Consider the following 18,719-nt stretch of genomic DNA (forward strand, 5'->3'; position numbering starts at 1 on the left):
GAGAGGTAGTCCATTATCTATGATTTGTTAGAATAAACTACCTGCCTGCCAATATGTAGAAGAAATGTAAATGGAAGTGGGTCTCTTTAAGGCTTTAACAAAAGAAAGTAAATCGTATTTCCATGGGATACGGCAAGCTTTTCTTTTAACTCTGGACTGGATTGGTAAAATGTAAGGGTAATGTGGAAAACCCCTTTAAAGTTGTCCTTAAGTATTCTTAGACCAAAATGTGACTCATCTATTAACTTTATGCAAAGCCTCTCTTCATTTATGTAACAAAAATGAAGGCTAAAAAGCAGCTGTCCGCTTAGGATGCTAAACACTCGCTGCAAAAATGTAGTGAATAAATAATAGCGCTTAATAATTTAGGATTAAAATATATCTGTCCTGATACTTTTTAATCCTGAATTATTAAAATTAATGTTTTATTTATATTCTGTGGATAGTGCTGAAGTGAGGCATGGTGTGCCGCCTATGCAACATCAATATGAACTTACACTTCTTCCTTGATAGGGTGCTATGAAACTGTCTGATTAAGGCGTTCCAGAATTGAAGAGCCTCACATTTCTCTTATCAAGATAGTTTCATTAACATAGGAATGTTTTTAAAGCTGGGTGACTTAGGGTACGTAATGACTGTAGAGTGCACATGTCAATTTTGATGTGCCTTTCACAAATTGACATATGCTAAGACATTTTTTTTTAAGCAATTTAATTTACTTTATAAGTATTATTAAAGTTTATGAGAAAGCTAAACTTTAACTTTTGGATAGAGTGGAGTAAAGCCCCATACACACTAATAGATTGTCTGCTGATTTTTTCCTTCAGGTTTACCAAAACCATGTAGTGGAAGGGCCTGCCTGATTGCATACACATTGAAACCCCTAAGGTTTGACCTCATATTATATGGTTTTGGTAAATCTGATGGAAAAAATCAGCAGAAAATCTGATAGTGTGTATAGGGCTTAAGGGACAGACCCTCTGTCTGATTTTTATTGTTGTCTATGCTTCTGTTTTGGCCGCATGTATAGCCCCCTTGGGCCACGGGGTGGACACCCCTGATCTAAAATAAGATATATGTAAGAAGACACTTTTTTTTTTATACCATTATCAAAAAGAATAACAAGGTACAAAAATAGATCAAGATACATTCCGGCATAGTGTGTTCAATACATAATATATCAACTGGTAAGCATTTAAATAACTAAAATAGCTTTAAACGTCAACCTGTCATTCCAGATGTTCAAGCTCAGGTTTTGGTGAATTCCCCGAACAATATCTTTTCACACTTTTTAAGATATAGTAAGAGAGCGGTCGGACCGACCGTTCCCATAGAGAAGAAAGATGAGAGAAAGCAACATAGTAGGACAAGTATGAGAGAGGGGGGAAAAAAAGGAGGCAGGAAAGCTTCCCTGACCCGCTCACTCTACAGAACGTTCCAATTGCTGTGAGGCCAACAGCGTCTGGTCCCTATAGAAAAAATAGGGGGTCACGATCTTCCAGTATTTGTCTTGCTCCTTCAAATTCATACTCTTCATAATTTGTATCTCTGCGGTTTTCGTCTTCCTATGTGAAATTGTGGGGGAATATGCATTTTTCCACAAAGCCGGAATACAGGCCTTAGCAGCTGTAAGCAAATGCCTCAGTAACGAGTTCTTACATTTCTTGTTCGAAATAGGAGATAGGCCACCAGATTCTTACCAATTGAGACTTCGGCCAGTGTTTTGATAGTAGATTCCACATCAGTCCAAAAACTATTTAATTTCGGGCAATCCCAGAAAATGTGTAGAAGGGTCCCCACAATGTCAATATGTATTCAGGACTGCAGGAATATTCTATGCAATTTATCTGGAGTTCTATACCATCACGTAAGGAGTTTATAACCTCCCTCCTGGTATCTGCTGGCCAGGGAGTCCTTGTGAGCAAAAAGTATTATCCTGTCTTACAGAGTTTGAGAAAAAGTAATTTGGAGGTCAGATTCCCATTGTTATAGAAAGTTTAAAGCCCCATACACACTATCAGTTTTTCTGCTGAGTTTTTCCTTCAGGTTTACCAAAACCATGTAGTGCAAGGGCCTGTCTGATTGCATACAAATTGAAACTCCTAATGCCGCGTACACACGACAGGACTTAAGTCCGGCAGACTTTCGACGGAGTTCTGATGGAGTTCTGACAGAGTTCTGATGGACTTTCCGAATAAACGGACTTGGCCACACACAATCACACCAAAGTTCGATGGATTCGAACGTGATGACGTATGACTGGACTAGAATAAGGTAGTTCATAGCCAGTAGCCAATAGCTGCCCTAGCGTCGGTTTTAGTCCGTCAGACTAGCACACACACAAGCGGATTTCTGGGTCCGGCAGAGTTCTGTCGGAAAAATTTGAAACATGTTCCATTTCTAAAGTCTGTCAGACTTTTGCAAATCAAAAGTCCGCTGCAGCCCACACACGTTCGAATAGTCTGCCGGAATCATTCCGTCAGACTTTTTATGTTGAAAAGTCTGGTCGTGTGTACGGGGCATAAGGTTTGACCTCATATTATATGGTTTTGGTAAATCTGAAGGAAAAACTCAGCAGAAAAACTGATAGTGTGTATGGGTCTTAAATCAGACGTCTCTACCTGGTTCATTAGGAGGGCGTAAAATGTGAAAGTGAATGAGGGAGCTGATCACCATCCATGCAAATCTGCTTGAAGGGGTGTGAGCTGACTGATGATTTGGTGATCTGCTGATAGCCGGCGAAGGTGAACAATTAGTTGCCCCCGTCACAGAAAGTCAAGATCCTTGTGAAATTGTGTCTCAAATTCACCACTGGACAGAAGCCTATTGTTAGTGAAATGGATGCAGCGGAAAACATTATGCCTCCAAAGTGTTTGAAATTTTGAATCTGTTAGGCCCGGCAAAAACACGATGATACCAATATCGGAGTGAGGGGGCTCAGGTCCGGAGAGAGAGAAGGAATGGTCCTAAAAAGGTGTTTTGCTACCCGTAAAGTCGCTCCAACCGTAGGTTGTAAAGTGACCATCGCAGGGCAGTCATTTAGTGGGGACCAAGGTGTACCCGCGATGGTTGAAGTGATGGTCACTTGTTATAAATCGACCCACAGTTTGGATTCGGATTGGACACACCATTCCATTATTCTGGTTAAATGGGAAGATTCATAGTATCTCAATGGATCTGGGAATCCTATCCCCCTCTTATTTTAGGCAGGGTCAAGTTAGATCTCCGAAGTTGTGGTATTTTGCCCGCCCAGACAAAAAGTGTAAACCGCCTCCTCAATTCGTTCAAGTAACTCCTTGGGAGTTTAATTGGCAGAGTTAGATTAATTCTATCTTTAGTGCAGCCTATATGTTAAACTGTGTAACAGGGCTTCTAATGACTGCCTAGTGAACAGGATAAGCAAATCAAAGGCATTATTCTGTCTTTACACATTGAGAGACTTGTGAGAATAAGGAGCAGAAAGAATTCCTTCACATCTGTGTGGGAAAAAAATGAATACATTAGACACCAATTAGAGGTCGACCGATATGGGTTTTTATCTGGCCGATGTCGATATTTAGAAATCACGGCGGCCGATGGCCGATATATGATGCCGATTTTTTTTTTTTTGGGGCCGATATGTTAGGCCGATTCTTTTATTTTTTCCCCTTCATCTCATAAATTCTAAGTTAGACACCTTTCACACTAGGGCGTTTTTCAGGCGCTTTTGGGCTAAAAATAGTGCAGAAAAATTGCCTTCAAAACGGCTCCCCTGCAGTCTCAGCATGAAAGCCTGAGTGCTTTCACAATGAGGCGATGTGCTGGCAGGACGTTAAAAAAAAAATCCTGCAAGCAGCATCTTTGGAGTGGTGTAAACCGCCCTCCACCACTCCTGCCCATTGAAATGAATGGGCACCGCTGCTGAAGCGCATGCAATGTGATTTGGCAGCAGCGCTTCACAAGCGCATTTAACCCCTTCCTCGGCCACTATCTAGGTTATAAAAGCCCCGCTAGCAGCCGAATAGCGCCGCTAAAATGACGGTAAAGCGCCGTTAAAACTCGCAGCGTTTTACTGTCAACGCCTGCTCGCTCCAGTGTGAAAGCAGCCTTCAGTAATAAGTGATACAGAAAATGTATTACATTTAAACGTTTATTAAACAAAACAAACCTCCAATCAGTTCACTTGTTTGTTTGTTTTTTATCTAAATTATACATACAACTATATATTAAATACACAAAAACAGGTACTCAAAACTTTTGTACGAAAAAAAAAGGGCTAACTTTACTGTTTTCGTTTTTTTTTTTTTAATCGGTGTATTTTTTCCAAAAAAATGCGTTTGAAAGACCTCTGCACAAATACCGCGTCACATAAAATATTGCAACAACCGCTATTTTATTCCATAGGGTCTCTGCTAAAAAATATATATATAATTTTTGGGGGTTCTAAGTGATTTTCTAGCAGAAAATACAGGATTTTTACTTGTAAGCAACAAGTGTCAGAAAATATTTACTCTTTAAATGGTTAAACTGAGAATTCTACACACTGAGTTCAGTCCATTGAAGAAGAAACATTGTATCTCTTTGATCTTTTCTTGGCAGACTGCCCAGAGAGGAGGAAAGTCTCTTCATTGATAAACTTCAGGCAACTTACATTGACTTCTATTACAGAAGTCTTTTGTAAGTCACACTGAACATATAATCTGCCTTTTTATCAGCACAATCGGCCAATGCCGAATTAATTAAAAAATGACAAATATCAGCCGATATATCGGTCGACCTCTAACACCAATTAGCTCTCCAGTAGGATACACTTTTAGCATTCATGTAGTAGCCATTATTTGTGTTTAATCACACAGTGCTCCAATCATATGTAATTGATTGCTCCTAGATACTACTGTGTGCTAGCTGTATGTAGCTTGCTTCATAGGGAGCCATTTATTACATCTGTTTAGTGATAAATTGCTACTCGTAATGATAAGCCACTAATAAATAGGACATACACAGCAAGTATTCAACGTTTTTCTTTACCTGGGAGTCACAGGTCTTGCCGTATCCCTGCAGCTTGTATAAATCATTGACAGGCTGTCTAACTCCATGGCTGTACATCTGCAACCACACATCCGAGTGGGTACACATGTACAGGGACAGATGACCATCACTGGATGTAAACAGTTTATGCTCAGAGCCGCTCATCTGTTCCTGTATGCATGTAACCATTCAGATGAGCAATTACAGGTGTAAAACCATGGCGTCTTATAGCCTGTCATTGTTTTGTACAGGCTGCTGTGCACCAATAGCTGTAATGCCTGAGCTCGGAAATACTCTAAATTCTTGTGGTATATGCCCAATTGCATGTGTGTGCATGAGCCCTAAGAGCCACCTGTACAGCTTTAGCCCGGTGGTCTCCAAATGGTCCTTTGCTTGCCCTTATCTCGCCCTTAGGCCACTGTTCCTCATACTAAGGTGCCATTCCTTCTACTGACACCAACAGTGGGACATAATACTTAACACCAACGATGGGACACTATACCTCTCTCATTGATACCAATCATAGGGCACTATTCCTCCTACTAACCACAGGTCCTATGTATTTTTCTTTAATCCGACAACAAAACCTGAGGCATTTTCTACTCCCACTGGCCAAAGTCCCCCCTGAGGTCTGAAAAACCTTAAACTGATGCTGTGTTTCGCATTTAGACAAATTGGAGACCCCTGCTCTAGTTTAATGAGGTGACTGCCACCCGTGTATCTTACTCGTTAAAAGAACACCTACTTTTGCTCCAATGGTCTGATGCTTGCAAGGTTCCTAGTTGGCGCTAGCATCTCTCACCGGCTTCTTTGGGTGCCAGTGTTCGGCTGTCCCTTTAGTTCATCTTTAAGGGCCAATTCACAGTATTTGCATTGGGATGCACAGTCTACAGATAAAATCGAGGCAATCTGCATACAGTACCTTTGTTCAGCGCAATGGACTATGGTGGAAACCACCACATCCTAATGCCACGGTGTGAATAGAACTTAATGACATTTCACTAACGTTCTAACAAAAAAAAGTAAACAAGAAAACACTGTGTAATGTGCCGAGATCTGCATTTCAGCACAGTTGCTGTTGTCAATCAGGTGTTATCAATCCTGTTTATTTATTCTTTTATAAAATTTGCTCCCCTGTTTTAAAAATGAAAAAAAAAAATGCGGCTGTAGCTGCAATACTCACCTTGTCTCCAGCACTGTTGCCCTTTAGAGACTCTGCTCCCTGCCAGCTGTTGTTTCTCTTACAGATTCAGCGTTTGTCATTATTCAATCCACTTACTTGGAGAACAGCCTATAATTGACAGAACCCTCTAGGGTTGCTCCACCATGTTGGCCTGGGTTCATACTACAGTACTACAGGGGGCCGTGATGACATCATCATGTCAGTGCAGGGCAGCATTGATCAAGCACCCATTTCCTGTGAAATGAACAACATAATTGAATTGTTTCTATGAATACTACCTGGATAATCACTCTCCGGAACCATCTGTTCATTCTGGGCACCAGCACCTCTCATACAGCTCAGCACAGATGCCCAGTTACAACAGTTCATTCTTGTTCTTTTGCTGAAATCATAATCCATCAGACCCTTCTCTTCTATTTAAATATGAAATATTAATGAGCTGTACCTTGGATTAAAGTTTAATTAAAAAAAAGAAAAATACATTTTCGGTCTGAGTAAAAACGGCAAGAGGGAACAAGGCCATATCTGAAGATGAGAGGTTCTGTTATCCGCGTTCCATAACACTGTTCTGTCAATACTCATACTGTTGAGTCTAAAACTGTAAAACATACATCGTTTTGCTGCTTATATATTCAATTTTTTTTCCTGGGATAAATACATAGACGGCTGTGTCATTGTATTCTGATAGCCGTGAGGTACTGGCTAATTAGTATGAATGCTGAATCTTCTAGCCTCAAGGTGCTTCACTCCCTCCCACACACCTGCTGATTGGCATGTGATGTCAAGTGATGTCATGGTCTCTACGACTATTCACTCAGGCTTGGAAGGACCTGCCTCTGCAATGAAGGAGAGATCTGGGAGGGCATGCAGGCTGTGCAATTTCTTCAGCATCTCTTTCTGGCTACTAAGAGGACATGTGTGGGTAAATGGAGAACGGGTGATACTTGATATGGGGGTGGAGGGAGGCAGACTGGGCTCCAGTCTTTTCCCACCTTTGCCCATGTCTTTTCTTGTCTACATATTGGGGGTTATTTACGAAAGGCAAATCCACTTTGCACTGCCACTTGAAAGTTCACTGGAAGTGCACTTGGAACTACAGTCACTCTGAATCTAAGGGGAAGATCTGAAATGAGGGGAAGCTCTGCTGATTTTATCATCCAATCATGTGCAAGCAAATATGCTGTTTTTTATTTTCCTTGCATGTCCCCCTAGGATCTACAGCGACTTTACTTCCAAGTGCACTTGCAGTGCAACATGGATTTTCATTTAGTAAATAACCCCCATTGTATTGATTGCCCCTTTATGGCTCATGTGTTGTCACAATTGACAGTTTTTTGTACACATGGAGTCACAATTTCTCGTTTGTTGCCCATATTGTCGCCTACCTACTGTTGGGCTTGCTATTTGCCTGAATATTACCTGTTTAGTGCTATGGTGTCCTAATGTGTCGGTGTAAAAATAAGGCTGGGTTCACACTTATGCGAATTGGATCCAATTTGCATGACAGGAGAGTGTGACCGGCTCTCAATGGAGCTGGTTCACCCATCTCCAGGGCAGCTGTGGTCCACATTTGGAAACGGTCTTTTGCTCGGAATCAGAAAGAAATTCGGACCCGATTTGCACCTGACCTCCTGCTGTGAGCCGCGGCCGCAGCATGTGTGAACCCAGCCTTAGGGCCCATTCACACCAGATGCAGCGGGATGTATTTTTGGCTGCACTCTAGCTACAGTCCAAAATCCAGGCTATCATATGGGCACAATTCACACTATTGCATTACAGTGAAAAAAAGTACAACAAGCTGCATTTTGCTGCACTGCAAATACACAGAAATGCACGCAAATGTATATACATTAAATGCACAATAATGCATTGCAATGCCCAGGCCTGTCCCTATAAAAGACAGCACTATAAACTTATCATTTGCTCCTAGTTTGCTCCCACTCATACTCTAATGCCGCGTACACACGACTGGAATTTTCGACGGACTAGGTCCGACGGTCTTCCCGACGTACTTTCAGCGGAGGTCCAACGGACATTCTGAAAGAACAAATTTCAACACATACGACCAGACTAAGTCAGTTTGAAAGTCCATTCGTTTCGAACATGATGACATAAGACGCAAGGAAGTTCAATAGCCAGTAGCCAATAGCTGCCCTGTCGTATCTCGCCCGTCGGACCAGCATACAGACGAACGGTTTTCACGATTTTTAGCCCGCCAGATAGATTTAAAACATGTTTTACTTCTAGGTCCGTCTGACTTTTGGGGAAAAAAAAGTCTGCTGGTCCCTACACACGATCAGTTTGTCTGACGGATTCCGGTCCGCCGGACTAAGTCTGACAAAGTCCGGTCGTGCGTATGCGGCATAAGTCACAAAGTATTATAGAAATCCCTGAGTGTGGTCATTTGCTGATTAAAAGTTAAAATTGGCCAATCCACCCATTCAGCTGAGGCCACATGACCAAATGTAAAACCTTATCAGTAACAGAAGAAAGTCACATTAATACTCTTAGGCCCCTTTCACACGGGCGGCTGTTCTGCCGCAGGAATCATGTTTATTTTTTTCTACAAAATTCAAGGCTCCAGGCACAGCGATCAGCTGCGTTTGCACAGTGCGTTTACCAGCGTTTACATGCGTTTACATGCGTTTTTATGCGGTTGCGTTTAACTGCAGTTTTTATTCCCATAGCAACCCTTTTATTTATTTATGTTTTTGTTCCCTGGAATGTACCCATGATGCATTGCAGTCCTCTATATTTAAACCTGTTTCTTTGTTCTCTGGCTGAGTGTGTGTTGGAGTTTTGCAGGAGTGGAGAGGAGTGCTGAGTTTTGTGCCAGTTTTTTTGAAAAATGAATGCAAATATGGGTAGTTTGCTTGCAATGCTCATTTTGCTGATGATGAGGATGAAGAGAAGAAGAGCGATCCAGAGTAGGCGACGTCCTCGTCGTTACTGGGTCCATCCCCTAACGTCTCAGCGCCTATCGATCGGCTACTTTGCCCTCATGTTCGGTGAGCTGAGGACTCATGGGGACAAGTTCCACAATTACACCAGGATGTCGGTGGCATGCTTCGATGAGCTGTTGGGACTTGTTAGAGGACGCCTGACCAGAACCACGACCAATATGCGAAGAAGCATTAGTCCAGAAGAACGGCTGTTACTTACGTTAAGGTAGGTTTTCCATATGTTGAACAAATGCTTAAATTCATGTACATGCAGGCTTAGGCAATATTGGCAATAGTGTGTGTGTATGTATGTATGTATATGTATATGTATATATATATATATATATATATATATATATATATATATATATATATATATAGATGAATCTATAACCTAATCTATATCACAACAGCGATTTTTCGCACATTACTCCCATTACCATTATTTTTTATCCTTGAAAACTATCTATCGTGCCTTGCACAGTCAGTTTTATTTTTTGCAAATAGGAAACATCATCAAATTTCAGTAGTTTCTCATTATGTAGGTGAGCTCTGAACACAAAGGCAGAGTTTTGCATTAACAAGCAAGGTACCACCAAATAATATTTTGTACTAGACCAACCCACCACCAGGCTTCCTGTTTGGATGCCAGCACCTACTACCAGAGCCGAGGGATTTATCTTTGGGCTGCAATGTGTTAAAAGTCATCAGCTTATATAGATGCTGATGTTTATTTGTTACCATGTAGAACTCCATATGTATATTGATTTTTTTTTAAATTTTATTTATTTTACTATATTTTATATTTTCTGAATTGTTATCAATTTTGTATTGCAGATACCTTGCCACTGGTGCCAGTTTCACCTCCCTCCATCATCAATTTCTGATGGGAATTTCCACCGTATCCACCATTGTGCATGATACCTGTTACGTCATCTGGGAAGAACTGAGAACATCAGTCATGCCGGAGCCAACATCCAGTCTGTGGGAGGAAATAGCGGAGGAATTTTGGGAGAAGACCAACTTCCCAAACTGCATTGGGGCATTAGATGGGAAACACATCCGGCTCATCAAGCCTCCAAAATCCGGTTCCCGCTTTTTCAATTATAAGAAATACTTTTCTATTGTGCTTCTGGGACTCAGCGATGCAAATATGAAGTTCATCGCTGTGGATGTTGGAGCGTATGGGAGTTCTGGAGATTCGAGAATTTTCAGAAATTCCATAATGGGGCGGCGTTTTCAACATGGCGAATTTCAGGTGCCACAGTCAAGGCCTCTCCCTGGTACTACTGGACCAGATCTTCCACTTGTAGTGCTGGGAGATGAGGCATTTGCCTTAACCACGCACCTGCTAAGGCCCTATACCAGGCATGGTCTCACTGCCAGGAGGCGAATTTTTAACTATAGACTCAGCAGAGCTCGAAGAATGGTGGAGTGCGCATTTGGCATTTGCGCTGCCAAATGGCGTGTTTTGATGACAGCCATGCATCTGGAAGTTGAGCATGCCGTCAATGTGGTTCTAGCGAGTTGTGTTCTCCACAATTTTTTGAGGGGTAAGGAGATCGTGGCCACCGAAACCCCTGTTTATGAGGAACCCATAGGTCCTGTTACTGGCACTCGTCCAAGTAATCAGGCCCTACAAGTCCGTGAACATTTCACTGATTATTTTTTGAGTGAAGATGGACAGCTGCCATGGCAATTGGACTATGTATAAATTTTTAACCATTGTTGCATGTTTTTTTCATCACATATTTCAGGTTTTTGTGTCAGTTTTCACGTTTGCCTTAAATAAAGTAGTCGACAATTTTCAACAATTTAAATTGTTTTTATTTCTATCTTTTGCAATGCACAGGGCGTATTTAAAAAATTGAAAAACATTACAAAAACATTGAATGCTTGCAAGTATAGAAAAATGTTTTTTAATTACTTTGGAATATATATATATAAAATCTCCTTTTAGTTTCAAGTATTGAATTTCAAGTGCAACAGATAACGAGTCCACAAAATATCCCCCACTACCCCACAAAAAAAAAAGGTTACAGTATTCCTGCACTGCACAGGGTGTATAAAAAAAATAGAAAAACCTTACAAAAACATTGAATGCTTGCAAGTATAGAAAAATGTTTTTTAATTACTTTGGAATATATATATATAAAATCTCCTTTTAGTTTCAAGTATTGAATTTCAAGTGCAACAGATAACGAGTCCACAAAATATCCCCCACTACCCCACAAAAAAAAAAAGGTTACAGTATTCCTGCACTGCACAGGGTGTATAAAAAAAATAGAAAAACCTTACAAAAACATTGAATGCTTGCAAGTATAGAAAAATGTTTTTTAATTCCTTTGGAATATATATATATATATATATATATATATATATATATATATATATATATATATATATATATAGATATATATAGAGAGATATATACATATATATATATAGAGATATATATATATAAAATCTCCTTTTAGTTTAAAGTATTGAATTTCAAGTGCAACAGATAACGAGTCCACAAAATATCCCCCACTACCCCCCGTAAAAAAAAAAAAAGGTTACAGTATTCCTGAAGTGCTGTCAGGCCCCTTTCACACAGGGCAGATCAGTAATGATCTGTCCCGTGAAGATCCGCTTGGTCGGCAGGGATTGTTCCATTGTCCCCACTGAGCCGGTGGCAGACAGGGCTGTCCCGGCACACTGTGCCCTGTGAGCTCTCTGTTCTCTTCTATGGGGATCGGAAGAGCACGTACCATCTGTCCGTGTAGATCCAATCCGCTCTGCAGATGGCTAGAAAAATTGGATTTCCCTCCGTCTACAGAATCGGACAATTGCGGTGGCACCCGATATCGTCCGCCTCCGCAACAGTCCGATTCTGCAGACGGAGTAAAAACCTATTCTATCCGTCTGCAGAGCCGATCGGATGGACACAGACAGACAGTCCGTGCTCGTCCGATCACCATAGAGGAGAGTGGAGAGCTGACAGGGCGGTCCCTGCACAGTGTGCGGAGACCGCCCTGTCCGCAGCCGGCTCAGCGGGGACAACGGAGCAATCCCGCTGAGCGAGCGGATCATCACGGGGCAGATCATTACTGATCCGCCCCGTGTGAAAGGGGCCAAAGATGGGCACTGAGTGCGGTAAACAGTTCTGAAATATTTGGCTAGATGGAGAAAGTGCAAAAGATGTCGCCATGTACACTCCACTGTGTAGATGGGGTAATCTCCCACTGGGCCAAGTCTCTCAACCTAAACAATGCTAGCACCCAATCAGAAAGTTCAGGTATTGTGAGAGCAAGTGGGGCCAAGTAGCAACATGTATAAGCTTGGGACAGTGGGAGATTCTTCTGTGCGTACAGTTCAGTGTACATGGAGGAATCTGGGGTTTGTTGTAAACATTAGTTCGTGTAGGTAAAACATTAAAGTAGTGTAGGTAAAACATTAAGTAACATTACACAACAAGAAAAATACAACCGTCATATCACTGCCATAGGAATACTATAAGTTTTCATATATTGAATAATTAGGGTTACGCAGGGAAGAATGGCTTGGTTCACTGCCAACATCTATGGGTGATCCTGAATGGGAAGATGAGGGTGAAGACACTGGGTGTGGCTGCACATGCATCCTTTGGTAACCAGGATTAGACGGGTAAGATGTATACAGTGGTGGGGGTCCTACATAAGGGTTAATGGCAGATGTTGTGTCATGGCACTGCTGACTGGGCATTGGTCTACTGAAAGACCCACTAGGTGAATTAAAACCCATAGCCCATGGCTGAAATTTAGGATATGGGCGTTGCTCTTTGCAAGCGGACACAATATACGTTAAATAGGCATGTATATCACCCCTGACCTCAGTGCGCTTATCTGCAGGAATCTCCCTGATTACACAAAGCAACATTCTTAAAAACATAACATCGGGGTCTGAGATGTTGAGGAATTCATCATCTTTTGCCTGGTTTTGTGATTGGTTTCTCATTTCTTCAATGATACGGTTGAAATATTCCTCAAAAGGTGTCTCTTGTTGAGTACGTGTTCGACGGGTGGTAGTAGTAGACCGGACTCTCCTATCTGGATTTGCCTGCAATATTATAATATATAGATTATGCATCTGATACTGAGGTCACACTGAACAGCATATGATGGCTTGCACAAATATTGCAGCACCTGTTTAGAATAGATCACACACAGGTACTTGTTTTGTTGCAAAAACCTGATCTCACTGAAGACCTCCAAAGCCAGAAAAACAAGTCACACCTTGCCCAAAAAACAAGTCGTTGTTGTTTCTACAACATTTGTGCCAACACCAGCTGCCTTTTCAAAATGTAACGTCTTTTGTGGACAGAAATTGTGACATTTTTAAAATACATACCGCAGGTTCTTGAGTGGATGGATGATATTCTTGGGATGACACTGTTTCTGTGGTTTCTTGACTGGTGTCAGCGTCTCCTGATGGTGATGGCGACGAACTTTCGCGCCTTGCGCTTGCTCTCACAGGGACACTTGACACAGTTCTAGGTAACAATAAAGATTACACGTTTAAAAAAAAAGTGAACATGAATATGCCAAATCGCTAAGTAAAATAAATGGATATACTTACGTGCGCATCTCAGTGGTGCGCCTCAAAAAAGACAAAGCCTCTGCATGGGGGTTAGGCCTGCGACGAGTTGAGGGTGCTCCGCTTCTCTCCGCAGCCTTCTCTTCGTTGACTTCTTTTTTGTAACGGTCGCGCAGGGACCTCCAACGTGTATAAACCTCCTTTCCTGCAATATATAAAAAAACATACAATGGCCTGGTCATTAGGGGGTAAAATCTTTACTAGGATGCATGTGTACCCTGCTGCATAGACACAACAAACCTTGCACTCACCTCGGTTATCCTGTTCAGTTGCAGACATCTCGTCCCAGTTCGGTGTGACATATTTGTAGACTTCTTCCCACTTTGCTCTCTTCAGCACTCGGTCTGCATATCCTGGGCATTCTGAGTCCCATAACTCTGGTCGGGCTTGCACCAGTGCGATGATGGCCTCGTGTGAGATGTCTCTTGCCGCCATGCTGTCTTCTCCCCTTTCATCCCTCTCAACTTCCTGTGTCATTTCCCAGGTACACCTGCTGTATAGGATGTGCTTCCGGGTTTTTTTTTTCTTCTTTCACGCTGCTGGCCGCAATTGACACAAAAGACTGCGATTACCTGCGGTTATGTGCTTATAGCTGCGCTACATCGCACCTGGACGCATACAATTCTATTTTTTCTATTCGCACCGAACCGCATGTAACGAAATCGCCGCTAAACGCTGTGTGTGAATGGGGCCATAGGAAAGCATTGTGTGCTTTTAGCTGCGGTAGAAATGAAGAAAATCCGCAGCTAAAAGCACCATTCTATCCGCCCGTGTGAAAGGGGCCTTAAGGTAGAAATATAGGCAAAACCTGTTTATTTTTATTTTAGAGTAAGCCTGGGTTCACACTATAGCAATGCGGGAACCAGCATGATTCCAGTGCCGTTTGTGCATCTCATTTCTCCTGCAGGCAGTTCACACTGCCCTCTGCAAACCGCTGGTGTCGATACAATGTTAATGACACCCCCAAATTGCTTCACAGATCGCAATGCAAACTGTTGATTTGGACAGGAACCCGATTGCATGGGTGGGAACACCCATGCGATTCAATTCCAGTGTGGGGGGAAAAAAGTCCCTGCACCTGTTTTGTGTAAATCCAATGCAAGTTCAGCCATACAAACTGTATGGCTGAATTTGCATTACACAAACATGGCATGTGATCGGCACAGCAATGCGGGTGCGAATCACTTGCGATGTCTGTGTTTTGCAATAGTGTAAATCCAGGCTGGGGGAGAGTTATAACCAGTGCCAAATTGTTTTTTTCACCAGTGTTCCATTGGGGAGATTTCACTTCACTTCCTGTCCCATATATATATATATATATATATATATATATATATATATATATATATATATGATTCTGCACAGGAGGGCTGCCCTGTACCAATAAATCTGCTATGGGCTGGTCCAGAAGTGGTTAATTTTTTAGTCATCTAAATTTACTATTGCAAGGTTTTTCTTTTTACCTTAATGTAGAGAATGCATGGCGTAAAAAACCTTCAAAGATATGCTTATAGGTACTATCATTGTCTCCTGCCTAAATTTGCCCTAATATGTGTATGTACAGTATAAATGTGAATTAGGGACCTTAGATTGTAAGCTCTTCGAGGGCAGGGATTGATGTGAATGCACAATAAATAAGTGTAAAGCAATGCATAAATTGACGGTGTGATATCAGTACCTGTCATGAACAACTCAAACATGCGCTCACTGAAAATGCATTCTAGTTTCCTGAACCATGCATGACATCATCCTACAACTCCATGTACATTGCACAGCATGCACGGCTTAAACAATAAATGAAGACCACCTGCTGATACATACAATATATTTTAGACCTCAACACCAATCTGATTTACTTCTCTATCTGCCTGGTGTATCCTTGTAGCAAGGTCTGCACGTAGTGTGAATCTCAGGTTATTGACTGGTGGACGTTTCCTGGGAGATTCATTTATCACCCTCCTGCTGTTTTAAAGTGATTTACGTTGATTGTATTTTTGTCCTTCTTTGATTAGTTCTCTTTTTAAAATTGTGTCAAGGGACAGTTCCCATTCAACCAATGAGGAGTCAGCGACGTTTCTGCTTGTAATTTCTGTAGTTGCTACAGCATTAAAAAATGTAGTTTGCCTTTAATTTTCTTTTACACTGCATGCTTTTCATTGTAATTAATGTTTAAGTATAGCTTTTTGTCTCTATTTTTTTTTTTTTATAGTGTCCATTCTCTAAGCCAGGGATATGTGAATAGCGGACCTCCAGCTGTTGCAGAACTACAAGTCCCATGAGGCATAGCAAGATTGACAGCCACATGCATGACACCCAAAGGCAGAGGCATGATGGGACTTTTAGTTTTGCAACAGCTGAAGGTCCGCAAATTGCATATCCCTGCTCTAAGCTGTGTGATTTACACTCCCCAGCCACTTTATTGGGTACACTAATTGTTTAGTAACACAAATTGCTAATCAGCCAATCACATGGCAGCAACTCAATGCATTTAGGCATCGAAACTTGGTGAAGACGACTTGCTGAAGTTCAAACCAAGCATTAGCATGAGGAAGAAACGGGATTTAGGTGACTTTGAACGTGGCATGGTTGTTGGTGCCAGACAGGCTGGTCTGAGTATTTTAAAAACTGCTGATCTGCTGGGATTTTCACGCACAACCATCTCTCGGGTTTACAGAGAATGGTCCAATAAAGGAGAAAATATCCAGTGAACGGCAGTTGTGTGGATGAAAATGCCTTGTTGATGTCAGAGGAGAATAGGCAGACTGGATCGGGGTGATAGAAAGACCACAGTAACTCAAATAACCACTCGTTACAACCAAGGTATGCAGAATACAATCTCTGAATGCACAACACATCAAACCTTGAAGCAGATGGGCTACAGCAGCAGAAGACCACAGCAAGTGCCACTCCTGTCAGCTGTGATGCTGCAGCTGTCCCATGTAAGGTCTAAGACCGAGGACTGAAAGATTACATGACCGCTGATTGCTCACTTCTCTGTTCTCAGAGCGACAGCAGTGACTTCAGCCATTGTGCTCTGCTCTGCTCCTCACTGTACTCAGCTGAACTGGGGAAGGGGTGGATGCAACCAGCTTTAATTCTAAGTTGCACATTGAAGGACAGAACCAGCTGTCAATCAAGCAGCTGGGTGGATCCCGACAATATTGTGCAGCTCTGCAGCTGATAGCGAGCAATAGCTCACGGTTTGCTCAAGCTCAAAGCTTTGGACATACTTCTCTTTTAACCCCTTCCTCTGTAACGCAAAACATGCAACCTGTAGAATTTGTTAAATGTCGCATATGGAGATATTTAAGGGTAAACGTTTGTCGCGGGCGCAATTTTGAAGCGTGACATGTTGACTATCAATTTAGTCTGCATAACATTATCTTTCACAATATAAAAAAACAAATTGTGCTAAGTTTACTGACATCTTATTTTTTTAATTCAAAAGTGTTTTTTAAGAAAGAAAAGTGCGCTTGTAAGACCGCTGTGCAAATACGATGTGACAGAAAGTATTGCAACAACCGCCATTTTATTCTCTAGGGTGTTAAAAAAAATGTATAATGTTTGGGGGTTCTATGTAATCTTCTAGCAAAAAAAAACTGTTTTTAACTTGTAAACAACACATCTAAAAAAGGGGCTCGGTCCTTAAGTGGTTAATGCAGTGCAATAAGTTTGAGCAGAGCTTAGCTTCTATTTATGCACATTTTAGAAAATATTGAACTAGAAAGTTTCCTCTGTTGTTGTACTATAATTTTTCCTTATATTTCTGTAATAATAGCAGAGTAAATAATTTTTTGCATAAGATCGGACTCCGGGAAGATGAAAAGCAATATGCAGACTTATTATACTAAAATAGAATTAAAAGATGAGGCATCCTATAAAAAATGAAAAACCTAAATACTTGATCTGTAGTGTCAGTCCGCTTCTTTCCTGGCTCCTTATGTTCTGAGCAGTGTTTGGGATGGATCTCCATCCATGCCTAGTGTCATGGCCACTTCTGCTCTAACGCCAAGGCCCTTGAGTCTCGGGGTGCCCTCAGCAATAAAGGAAGTTCCATGTGTTGAGCTGTGTCATCAACTCCAGAAGGGACCATGGAGGCTCTTTTCTGTTTGTCACACAATAGTCTAAGCCTGCTTATCCATAGAAACAGGGACATAGGAAAGTGACGTCAGAAAAAAGACCTTGTGATCCTTCAAGTCTGCCCGCTTTTTTTTTTTTTTTTTTTTTAAATACACATTTTGTTTTTTTTGTTAACTTTTTGTTTTTTGTGAGTATAGATCTATGTTTGTCCCTATACTTGAAGCCATTTACTGTTGACTGACTCCTCAAAGTCTATACCAAGCCTCAACTACCCTTTCAGGAAAATAATACTTTCTAAGCCCTTGTACACACGGTCGGAGAATCTGTCGGAATGAGTCTTATCGGACTGTGTCGTCAGATAATCCGACTGTGTGTAGTATGCATCGGACTGATTCCGTCCGACCCAATTTTCCAACATGTTGGAAATATTTCCCGACCAACTGGGCCGGACGGACCTAATCCGATCATGTGTAGAGCATTTTCATCGGACCAAGTGCCACGCATGCTCAGATCATATTCCTACATCAAAGCTATTGGCTACTAGCCTGAATGTAGTCCCATCGTAACGAAATTACGTCATCACGTTCTGAAAGATCGTATTTTTCGCCAACTTGGCCCGACCGTGTGTATGCAACAGTTTCGGACACAATCCGTCGGACTAAATCCGACGGGCAAAATCCGACGGATTTGGTTGGCAAAATCTCCGACCGTGTGTGCGTGGGCTAAGAGTAGTTTTGAACTTTCCTCCTGTTTGAGGTCATGTTCCGTGTTATTGATTTTGGTTCATATTGAAAATACTGCCCTTTTTATACCTTGTTCACCCCCTTGATGTATTTAAAGGTTTCATTAATGTTTCCCCTTCTTTCTACCCCAGTAGGTTACTGCTTACC

General features: G+C 41.6%; 2 protein-coding genes across 2 annotated transcripts in view; one reads left to right on the forward strand and one right to left on the reverse strand.

Annotated features, from left to right (window-relative positions):
- The window catches only part of HHAT (hedgehog acyltransferase), a 568,477-nt gene that overhangs the window by 259,294 nt on the left and 290,464 nt on the right, over positions 1 to 18,719 (forward strand). The gene's annotated exons all lie outside the window — the stretch shown is intronic.
- On the reverse strand, positions 11,757 to 14,533 carry LOC143987151 (uncharacterized). The gene is made up of 4 exons (XM_077485720.1): positions 14,001 to 14,533; positions 13,732 to 13,894; positions 13,504 to 13,645; positions 11,757 to 13,212 (listed from the first exon to the last, which is right to left on the reverse strand). The coding sequence occupies exons 1-4, from the start codon at positions 14,224 to 14,226 to the stop codon at positions 12,628 to 12,630; spliced, it is 1,116 nt and encodes a 371-aa protein (XP_077341846.1). The 5' UTR covers positions 14,227 to 14,533; the 3' UTR covers positions 11,757 to 12,627.

This window comes from Lithobates pipiens, unplaced genomic scaffold (assembly GCF_037356315.1).
Source record: "Lithobates pipiens isolate NorthernLeopardFrog02 unplaced genomic scaffold, aLitPip1_a1.2 Scaffold_18, whole genome shotgun sequence".
Classification (NCBI taxonomy): Eukaryota; Metazoa; Chordata; class Amphibia; order Anura; family Ranidae; genus Lithobates; species Lithobates pipiens.

Bases quoted from the DNA above. Each gene is read 5' to 3' on its own strand.
- LOC143987151 (XM_077485720.1), bottom strand. From the start codon at position 14,226: ATGACACAGGAAGTTGAGAGGGATGAAAGGGGAGAAGACAGCATGGCG. The intron at 13,895-14,000 runs GTGAGTGCAAGG...TATATATTGCAG, and splicing joins AACTGAACAGGATAACCGAG to GAAAGGAGGTTTATACACGT. The intron at 13,213-13,503 runs GTATGTATTTTA...ATAATATTGCAG, and splicing joins CATCCACTCAAGAACCTGCG to GCAAATCCAGATAGGAGAGT.